The 10,975-nt window shown below is 30.6% G+C and overlaps 1 protein-coding gene across 1 annotated transcript; it reads right to left on the reverse strand.

Moving 5' to 3' along the window:
* Nucleotides 1-419: 419 nt before the first annotated feature.
* Nucleotides 420-5,332, reverse strand: LOC120116532 (diacylglycerol kinase 4-like). Its single transcript, XM_039137000.1, has 12 exons — nucleotides 4,957-5,332; nucleotides 4,751-4,873; nucleotides 4,322-4,459; nucleotides 4,148-4,233; nucleotides 3,846-3,933; nucleotides 3,345-3,420; nucleotides 2,964-3,046; nucleotides 2,195-2,265; nucleotides 1,632-1,709; nucleotides 1,272-1,359; nucleotides 952-1,068; nucleotides 420-797 (listed from the first exon to the last, which is right to left on the reverse strand). Exons 1-12 carry the CDS (start codon nucleotides 5,296-5,298, stop codon nucleotides 639-641), a joined length of 1,449 nt encoding a protein of 482 aa, XP_038992931.1. The 5' UTR covers nucleotides 5,299-5,332; the 3' UTR covers nucleotides 420-638.
* Between the last annotated feature and the right edge of the window lie 5,643 nt (nucleotides 5,333-10,975).

A 10,975-nucleotide genomic window follows, 5' to 3' on the forward strand; every position in this document is an offset into this window, starting at 1 on the left:
TAATTTGATAGGTTGGATTTTAAAATAAATAAATTTAGATTAACTCGGGTCAAAATTTTAAGGAAATGAGATCATATTAGGTTTAATGGAGGGTGAGAAAATTCTGACTAAACCTGAAAATAAAAAAGTAATTTCTTTCAAACAATTATTTTTCTAATTAAGTTCTTATTGTGTACTACATCAAATTTATATTTTAAAAACTTAGATAGAATCAAAGTAGAATGAAGATTATATATTGTTCGAGTCGGGTGAAAGATATATAATTTTCAAATTAAATTGAATTCATATGAAAGTTACATATTTTTCGGATCGAATCAAATTGACGAAAAACCCGACCAGACACGTTCTATCCCTAATTGTACATGCCCTGATCTTTTCAACAGATGATCCAACTTTATGGACTTTTGTCTCTTCCCAACTTTGATTGAAGTCTACTTTTTGATTGTACCAACAAGGTATAAACTGTGCGACAAGATTATATGTAACAAATAAGTAATCGACTCTGCGAATGAATTTGATACAACAGACTCGGTATTTGTCTTTCTCAGTGCCAATGTTCCCTTGGCACTGGGGGGAAAACAAATATAATCTACAAGCTCTACATTAATGCCGGATGCCGGCTTACGGATTCGCCGACCTCACTCTTTGCTGGTCATTAGAGACTGGTAAGGCACCCGCTTAATTTCTATGAATGTCGAATGCTCCCGGTTCATCGGCTGTTTCCACGGTTCCCCGTCCATCTGCATGAATGCATCTTTCCAGTCTCCACCCCTGATCTCCAGTCTAATCGATGAAGCCTGCAGAATATTCGCCAAAACTCGTCAACATAACACATTTGCAGAAGACACTAGGGACCACCCTTGTAGGGGCATATGAAAAAATATCTATGAACACTAGGAGTGTTTCGCCAACCTTTGGGTTTTCTAGGATGGAAATTACAAGTTACTGTACCTGAGCAATGTGTTTAGCAGTTATGAGTTCAACCATTACGAACGATGCATGCCATCCTTGCTTTAAGCCGAAAATTTCTAGGAGACCATCATCGGCATGGGCCTCGACAAAGCCTCTCTGGAACACAGATAAAGGAAATTGAAGGAATACAGTTTAGACATGGAATTCGATCAATGAAGTCAACTAGCTTAATTTTACAGTGTTCACCCTTCCTCACTGTTTTTCCCCCACAATTCCAGCAATTCCTTGTGACAAGTTTTAACTTGAATAAACATTTAACACGCTGAAAGAAAAATTTGATAACTTGAAATGCATCATACCTTCTCCAAATAATCTGGTTTTAGCTTACCCCAGGGATTTCGCCCGCTTCCATAATTATGAAGATTTAAAGCAACAATTGCCCTCACACTAAAATAAAGTAGCATAATATTAGAGAGTGATTAAATCGGAAGCCATACGAGGATGAAAAACTTTTCATAGTAAATTTGGCAACATAGCTTGCCAAGCATACGGTTCAATAAAAGAAATACTACAGATGTAAAAATATCTAATAAATATTATAAGGTTACATAAGAATCATGAAAGCTAACAATTAAAAGGTTAACAAGACCGACTGCGAGATCCTAAAAAATAAAGATGGTCATGTATCACAAGGTAAAGGTAAATAATTTGAAATGTACCTTTTAGGAACAGGAATCTGCTCCCACTCTGAGCACCTGACCTTTTTGATATATATCCTTAAAATATTCTTGAGTCCCCTGCATTTAGAAATATATTTCAAATATATTCACCTCAAAAAGGATGTTCATTTAATCCAAAACGCAATTAACAAGAAAGAGAGACTCTTTCTTCATAATTCATGGAATGTCACTTCTCAACAAAACGAAATAGTTACTAGTTTAATTCCAGTTTTTTACTGGTCGACCAGGATTCCTACCAGTTCATTGGTTTACCAATTCTTGGAGATAAACTGGACCACTGGGCCACTGATTTCCAGTTGAATCGGTTCAATCACCAGACCAGGTTCCCTTTTTTTCATCACTTTCTGTCTATGTGAGAATCAAATTTTGGCCAAGTGGCCGTTATGTAAAAAGCAGTTTATTTCTCGTGCCTTGCCTAAGCACCAAGGCCTATACTGTTTAAGCAAAAGTCAAACCCAACAAGTGCTTATTATACAGACACAGACACACACCCCAACAAGCATAGATAGACATACACATAAACAACTATCATAATATCTAACCTTAAACTTGGATCACTCATGCAAGGTGTGAGAAACCAACCCTGAGTGCAACTGTAACTGGAGTAGATAATCTGCAACAAAAGTTGGACAAGTACAATCCTATATTAATCTTTCCAAAGCTAATCATAGACCAGGGAGCGCTAAAATGCTCGCTGCAATTTAACTCAACGTTAGCAAAATTAATATCTTTACTGAAAATCCAAGCAAAAACAATGGCAGAAACAATAAAAGACACTGCATAAGCCATGTTAAATTTAAGTTGTTTATACGATAATTCATAGAAGAAAAATTAAGTTTAAACATCAGAGTGTATTCCTAATATCGTATAATTCTTCAAAAGGACTCCTTCCTATTCTATTTACTAGAAAAGCAGAAGGTTAAAACTGAGACAAAATGAAATATACATAAAAGACTTTCCTAGCAGTTTTATGTTGTAGATTTATTTTACTTATAGCTTTTCATGGATCCTCCTCATCCCGTGTCAAAGTATTATGAACAGAAAATATTTAAAATATAGGCATTACAGGACTAAAGTGCAAAATATTTTAGTCACATAAAGAATAAAATTGGGGGAAAACTTTAATTTATATCCCTATATGTTTGGCAGATGGCCCTATAACCATTAAGCAACTTTAATATAATATATATATATATATATATATATATATATATATACACACACACACTTGATTGACATTTGACACTGGAGCTTCCAGAGATCACAACAAAACATTATTCAACATACGGTCAATAAGTAAAAAGATGTTACCTTGTTTGAAATAGGACCTTGTGCAAGATAAGGTTTCTCATTACGTAAATGATGGAACCCGTAAGCAACTTGTGCATCCATTCCTGAGTTAAAATAATAACAACAACAATGAAGAGAAACACATCATAAGCAAGGATTCAATGAGTTGTCCTCAGTTGTAAGAGTAATATGGTCCCCCAACCAAATTCCATTCTCATTTTTTCGATAATCTTTATCTTGGTATGATAGCGTTTTAACCAAACACTATAACTCTATTCTGTTTCTTCTAAAATAAAGTAGCAGCTAACATACCAAAATCAAGATTATCGAGCTTCTACGTGAAGGTACAGCTCCTCAACAACTGAATTTATACGTGCATGAAATTAAACCAATATACTCTACCTATGCTAAAGTAATTATAGAATACTCCTTCATAGCAGTTCACTTTGTCAGGAACGTTCCCCTCAATCACCAAAGTCTACAGTCACAGACAAGAAGTTTTCATTTGAATTGAAATTTCGCGTCATAATCAAGAGAAAATTTATTAAAAAATCACTAAAATTCATCTCTAAGTAACCAGATATTAAACCAAGCTTGGGAATAAGTTTTAGTTATATAATTCACAGTACATTTGATAATGTGGATCAAATCATTAAAGCACATATTGATCTATGACCTCAAAAGGAGTCTTTTCTTTCTTAAAACTTGTTTGCATGTTTTAGTAACAAGCAAAAACAGACATAACACATTTTTACATAATATACGATGTGTTAACCACAAATTATATTTGGATAACTCCTATAATACCAAATTAACGTAATAATCACACTCTACAAACTCAAACAGATACAACTTTATTAATCTTCTCCAAAGGACAGTGGTTCAAAGCACACTGGTTACTACCTGATCAAGATGACACTCTTCGGTAGCCTTCAAAGAATGGGGAGGATCAATAACTTCTCCGCCAGGCATTTGTACCACAAGATGCCAACTGTATCATCAAAGAAGCAACCAGAGATATAGCAGCAAAGTAAAATTTACATTAACATTAATCTCTGACGCAAACCCATCGCTAATTATAAGAAACTGATACATACACAGATTCCTCAATAGTGGATTACCAAATTTAGAAGTAAAATTCAATCACCCAAAAACCACCAGTATGCAACATCAAAAGAGAGTACGAATCATCAATGTATACTGACCTATCTAAGCGGCAAATTGGACCGGTAGTAGCTTTGTGCAGAGTTTTTTTAATTGCCGATCTCCAAGCAAAAGGAAATGAACCTCCCTGCAGTAACACTCAGAGCATGAAGCAACAAGGCAAGAGAAATAAACCAGCAAACAAAATAAAAACTCAGAATTTCAAAGTATCTTACCCAACCATAGCTTCTAGACAAGTCATTACCGGTACCAAGTGGAATGATGGCAACAGGAGGAACCGGATCCCGGCCCTTTTGGTGAAGTTCTCCAAGACATCCAAGTACCCAACCAACTGTACCATCACCTCCAGCAACCTGCTCATTCACACAGAGTCATCTGATATAAGCTTGCTGTGTTTGAATAACATCAAACCAATGAGTAATATACAATTAAACCCTCAATTTTAACCCAAAGGTTATGCATAAAAGTAAAATCACGAACTTGATTTCTTTTTATTTTATACATTGAAATATTATCATTTACTTTTAAAGCAAGAAAAAAATCACTTTTTTACTAACGCAGGAACATCCCAAATCCGCTAGGGAACATTATAAGGTACCCAAAATAAAAATTATACTAGTTGTAAGAATTTGGTACAGACATACCACAACTCTAATGTTCCGTCGTGTCTCCATTGCACATATATCTCCATTGTTAGCCCACTTCTCAAGGCAAGCTAGTCCATACCTCACAAATTCATGCGGTTTCACATCGAGGATGTCAAACACCTACATTTACACAACTATAATTTTTTTAAAGTAATTTACATAAAAAAAATAATATATATATATATTAAAAAAATAACAGTTGCCTGCTCTTCGCTAATTAATTCCTGGAGACGCTCTTTAAGGACCGGTCCGTGACGGCCACCGCTACGGGAGTTGATGAAAACGACCATAGGGGATTCAGGAATAGTAGCACCGTCGGAGGAACGCGAACGGAAACGGTGATCACCGCCGTCGGCGTCTTTTTTCCTGATGGAATCTAGCATCGCGAGGCGTAGATACTGAGGCATCAAGAGCCTCCGTCTGAGCTCTTCCTTGTCGATCCTGACACCGGCCAAGCCGCAAGCTCTTATCCAGTCCATCATCGAGGAACGCGCCACGATCCGCGTCGTCGATGAATTCTTCCCGGCAAACGTCGGCGAATCCATGTTTTCCAGAATCTACTTTTTTGTATTCTTGTTATAGGTGAGTGAGTAAAAGCGAAGTATACTTCTATCTATATTTAAGGAGTATAAAATATAGCGAGCGAATGTAGACAGGAAGGAAAAAAGAGGTTGGTTTTTCATTTTAGTATTTTCTATGGTTTAATTTCTCTTTTAGTCCCTATACTCCTTTTACTTTTGAAATTTAGTAGATTTTGCTACGGTCTAAGTTGAACTTGTTACGAGGAAAGTAAACGGTTGTTTGCTTGCCTCTTAATGGAACTATTTAACATTGAATGTTGAACCGTTCAGCATTTAATGTGTTTGTTTTGCACCTCTGAATGATTCAGTGCTGACTGATTCAACAAAACAATGCTGACTGATTCAGCAAAATAATGCTAAACGATTCAACACAGAAGTACATTTTGAATGATTCAGAGTCATTATCAAACAACATGTCACATTCAAAGCTAATTCATACAGAGCCTCTGAATCATTCAACATTTGAATCATTCAACGCTTAATCATTCTGAAGTAAACAAACATCCCCTAAGTTTAGAAGTACCGGTAGTCCGGCACATTGAAAACTTCTATCCTTTTGATTGATTTATTTGTTACTGAAATTGGGAGAAACATACACAAAATATTTGCCGCTACATGCATCGTGCATCTTTTTATCATGTAATATTACGTAATTTTTTAAAATATTATTTTTTTGCTAAAAAATTTATAAAACTATCGTCACTACTTATTTATTTTACATAGCTACGAACACAAAATTTTATATTAGAGAGATAAACTTAAACTTTTAAAATTTCAAGGATAAACTTGAACTTATAAAATTTTAAAGGAGAGAAAACAATTTTTTGATAAAAATCATAAAAGATTTAAAATATATGATAATTTTAAATTGTGAAGGACGACAATCCTCGTTCACCCTCTCAATCTATCCCTATTGTGCATGTTTCATCATAGGAGAGAAAATATAGTTAAAAGATATTTATTGCAAAATACTTTGATTGAAACAATGTTTTAAATAATTTTTTGTTTAATGTTTTAAGTGGATTGTGAATTAATTTAGATTCAAATCAATATAAATAAAAATATAGCCGGCAAACAGGTCATTCGGATTGGGTTTGGTACGAGTGTAAGAATCAAAGATGTCACATAGCATTTACAGACATTTTATAGTTGAAAAACATGTACAAATTTGCTTCTTTAAAACTTATCCAATTTAATCCATGTAAAATCATAATATAATATTTAGAACATTCAAATCAATAACAGTTTTAGGTATCAATTAGATAGTTCTATGTTGTTTCCTATCATAAAATAAACTGTCAATAATCATCTAATTTAAAATATTTCTTATTTTGATAAAATATTTTTTTTTCTAAATCACATAACTTAGATTCATATTTATATTCATAATATTATATCTCAAACATTTCATATTTGTATACATGTCATCTAGGAAATTTAAAATAATAGGGTGTCATTATTGATACCTATAATTATTTTTGGTTGATTGATGTCAAGCTCAACTCATTACTTTGTTTGCTCTTCTTTACCTACGTGAAAAAATCATCACATGCTAAGTATACATTTAGTGAGACATTAAAATGTAAACTAAAATGATATAGAAAAATAAATCAACTTAATAAAATCAAAACATTTTATTCCTTCGTAAAGAAAAAGAACTTTCGATTTTCACAAACTGACTTTAACCAGTTATTTCCTCATCCGTAAAAACCTGTCAAAACCAATATCGCATATGTCCATAAGAACCATGATAATAAAATGTCAAATTTATTTATTCAAGCTATTCTTTTTCCATCAGAAAGTCCGAAAATCATCATTCAATGATTTTATCACAACCATGATAACCAATAATTGACATAATAATCATTTCGTATTCTTTTATTTCATATACATTTAAGAACTTCCACATTTCATTTCATAATCAATACTTTCACATTTCATAATCCACTTTCTGATTCAGAACTTATTTTCAGATTCATACTTTCTTTTTGGATTTATAGATAACTTTTATATTCATTGTCCAATGTATATTTATGAGAATGCAAGGTATGTGAGTCAGACAAGTGTGGGAAATAAGCACTTCAGTGCTAAATCATCAGAATCATTACATAATATGCACTCCAAGTGCAGTCATCTCATTTGCACCCATGGTGCCAGACATGATTTACCCAAAGGTATCACATACATAATCATAATCACTCCACCTCATGACATGCTAATTGTACCTACATACAATGAGCTTCCATATTATATTTTACTCATTTAATATTCACATTTCATATCAGAATTTATTTCAACTTATCATTAAAAAAATCATATCTTGGGCAGTTCATACAAAAATAATTCAAATAACTTTTCTACAATCATCAAGTAAATATTCCATTAATAAAAATATTCAGATCATTCTTTTAAATCATTTTAGAAAATTCCTTTAAATATTTTTTTCTAGAAAATATCATATAAAATATATTGAATAATTCATATCCAAAATAAATCATAATCATTTCAGTAATTGTCATGGAAACATTCTATGATTCGATTCAAACTTCTCCTTTAAAATAAAGTATATGAGATTGACTTATCGCAAGTCTTCCTTGACCAACATAGCATAAATGAATAAATAATCCACACTTACTAATTTTGACACTTTATTTACAAATAAAAATATAAGCCTCACTAAGCTTTAGGATTAATTCTTCGCTTTCGATTACTTTGATTACAAAAATTTATCATAAATTACTACTCTAGCAGTTTGCACTACCTTTAAATAAATATTATTATGTATTAATATACACACTTAAAAATTATTTTGTTTATACCACTGAAAACTAGAATCGAATATGAATCTAATCATATAAGACACTTCTTCTAGTTCAATTTGTACAATTTATAATAAATTTTCAAAGTTGACTTACATAAGCTATTTTGAGCAGAATCTGCTGTTCTGTTTTCTGACCTATCATCGATTAAAAATTCATATCTTTTTGTATGCTCCTCGGAATTAGTAGTCGTTTGTTTTAAACAAAACTAGACTGATATACGTATCAAACGATGCAAGATTAATCCTCTAATCATTTCTCTATAATTTCCTGTGATTTTCTAAACTTACTATTCCGATCACAAATCCGGACAAATTTTGCATTTTCAGCTTATTCACTAATTTTATTATATCACCAAATGCACATACATGCATGAATCACAAAGTCACACAACATTATGAGTCACTTTTTATGATAGTAACTATGTCACTGTCTCATCTCAAGCCAATGATTACACAATAGCATAAATATGAAATAGATATGCACTAACCTGGTGTCTTTAGCTTGCAACATTCCTTAGAAATTCACAATTTATCCTTAAACTTCTCCTTACCTTTAATATTTTTAAATCTTGAATTCAATACACAATCCAAATGAGCATCATTTACACCACATTATTAATTCAATTCATATATTAGAGTCTTACTAACTATGCACACATCAGAAAATAAATTCCTAAAAAATCTTTAGATACTCATTTGATACTAATTTCATGTCAAAAAATTTGTGTTGACCTTAATACTTCAAGTTGACCATTCAAGTCCCTTTTTATCAGTTATTTTCAATTTGGATCAATTTTAGATCTTCAGGTTAATTGTTAAGATAGATATAAGTCAAATCAAGCATACATAGAATTATAGATATATTTTTGTAAAAAAATGTGAGTTTTTTAAAATCTTATCATTTGTGTTCAATTTCATTCAAATTTAATTATCATTTACGAATTATAATTTAATTCAAACTTAACCTATAAGAAATATTAGAGTTTTTGTTATTTTTTTATTGATCCGAACTGAAAAATTTATGGTGTGATCTATTTGATTAAAAATAAAATTTTTAATTATAAAAATTTTATTATCTATTAAAATTTTAAATTAGATGCTTAACTTTTACTTATAAATATTATGATTGAGTAAATATTATTCTAAATATATTTATAAATGATATTATGTTATTATATCATCAATAATATTTTAATTTTAAATTATAAAAGAATAGATATCTTTATATTATAATTTCATATACAAAAGATGAAATTCCTTGTAGTGAGTTTTGGAAAGTTATTTTAGAGTAAAATATAATAAGCCATTTCAATCATAGTTTAATCTAATTTTTTCCAAACATGTAATAGTTTAACTTGCCTAATGATTTTATTAACAAGAGATGTCATTAGTACATACGAATAATTTAAGATAAAATTGAAATATTCAAAAAGTTTGGAGACCAATTTAGGATGAATATTAGCTTGGGGATGAAAATGAAATGTTCAGAAGTTTGATGATTAATTTAGAATAATTGTCATAGTTTAAGGATGAAATTAAAATATTTAAAAGCTTAGGGTCTAATTTGAAATGAGAATGATAGATTGGGAACATATGATGCAATTAACTCATTAAATATTCATAATTTGATTTAAATAAATTGAAAACCAATTTAATAAGTTAGTTTAGTATTTTTATACATTTTAACTCAATTATCAAGTTATAATTGGGTCAATGTTCGGTTCAGATCGAGCTTAGATGAATTAAATTTGGGTTATTTTTGGTTTAGGATATTTTCGATTTGGTTGCTTTCGGTTCGAGTGGCTTTCAATTCGGGTTACTTTCGGTTTAAGTTACTTTCAGCTTGGCTTAAATTGAGGTCGGTTTCAGTTCGATTCGATTTTTCGAGTTTCGACAAATTTTGGTCATCATATTCGAGTTTATTTCGGGTCTCGATTAGGTAATTAGGTCCAAGTCAAATTTGCTAGGTCTAATAAAAATCACTTTAAATTTTCAGTTAAATTTTAAATTTAAATCAAATCCACAAAATTTAAAACATAATATAAATTTGTTCGTTTCGAGTGGCCTCCGTGGTAAATAAATTGTTGTTATTCATTGAGAATCGGGTTCGAACACCATAGATGCTAGGGATGTGAGCGTTCATTATCGAAAGATTAAGGTGGTGTTTGTTTTTACTGTGCAAGGTCTGCAAAGCTCTTATGTCTGCGCCGCGCAGACCACGCGCAGACATTGGGCTTCACAGACCGTTTGTTTTTTAGAAGGCAGAAGTTCTTCTAACGTCTGCGCGTGGTCTGCGCGGCGCAGACGTGGTTTTATGTCTGCAGACGTCTTCTAACCTCTTCAAAGAGATTTTATATTTAATTTTATATTATATTTGATTTTAATTTTAATATTAATTTTTTAAATAAATTAAATATTAATTTTTTAATATTCTATTATAGATATTAATTTTAATATTAATTTTTTAAATAAATTAAATATTAATTTTTTAATATTATATTATAGATATTTAATTTTATACCATATAATTTCTTTTATATATTATTAAAATTTTATATTTATTTTAATTATTTTGATTTAAGTTTAAATATAATATTTTTTTGGATTTTTTATTTTTAAATTATATTTAAACTTTTTATACAAAATGTAAGTATTTAAATCACATTGATTAATAAAAAATGATTTCATTGTTTGATAATTAAGATTTTAAAATATAAAATATAAAAAATTATAAATTATGTTTTTAAAATTTTAAAATATAATCACAATTAAATAAAAAATAATCATAAAATAATTTGATAAATTAAAAATATTTTTTTA

This window comes from Hibiscus syriacus, unplaced genomic scaffold (assembly GCF_006381635.1).
Source record: "Hibiscus syriacus cultivar Baekdansim isolate YM2019G1 unplaced genomic scaffold, ASM638163v2 tig00110299_pilon, whole genome shotgun sequence".
In the NCBI taxonomy this organism is placed as follows: Eukaryota; Viridiplantae; Streptophyta; class Magnoliopsida; order Malvales; family Malvaceae; genus Hibiscus; species Hibiscus syriacus.

Bases quoted from the DNA above. Each gene is read 5' to 3' on its own strand.
- LOC120116532 (XM_039137000.1), bottom strand. From the start codon at position 5,298: ATGGATTCGCCGACGTTTGCCGGGAAGAATTCATCGACGACGCGGATC. The intron at 3,934-4,147 runs GTCAGTATACAT...TTGATGATACAG, and splicing joins CCAATTTGCCGCTTAGATAG to TTGGCATCTTGTGGTACAAA. The intron at 1,710-2,194 runs GTTAGATATTAT...TTCTAAATGCAG, and splicing joins ATGAGTGATCCAAGTTTAAG to GGGACTCAAGAATATTTTAA.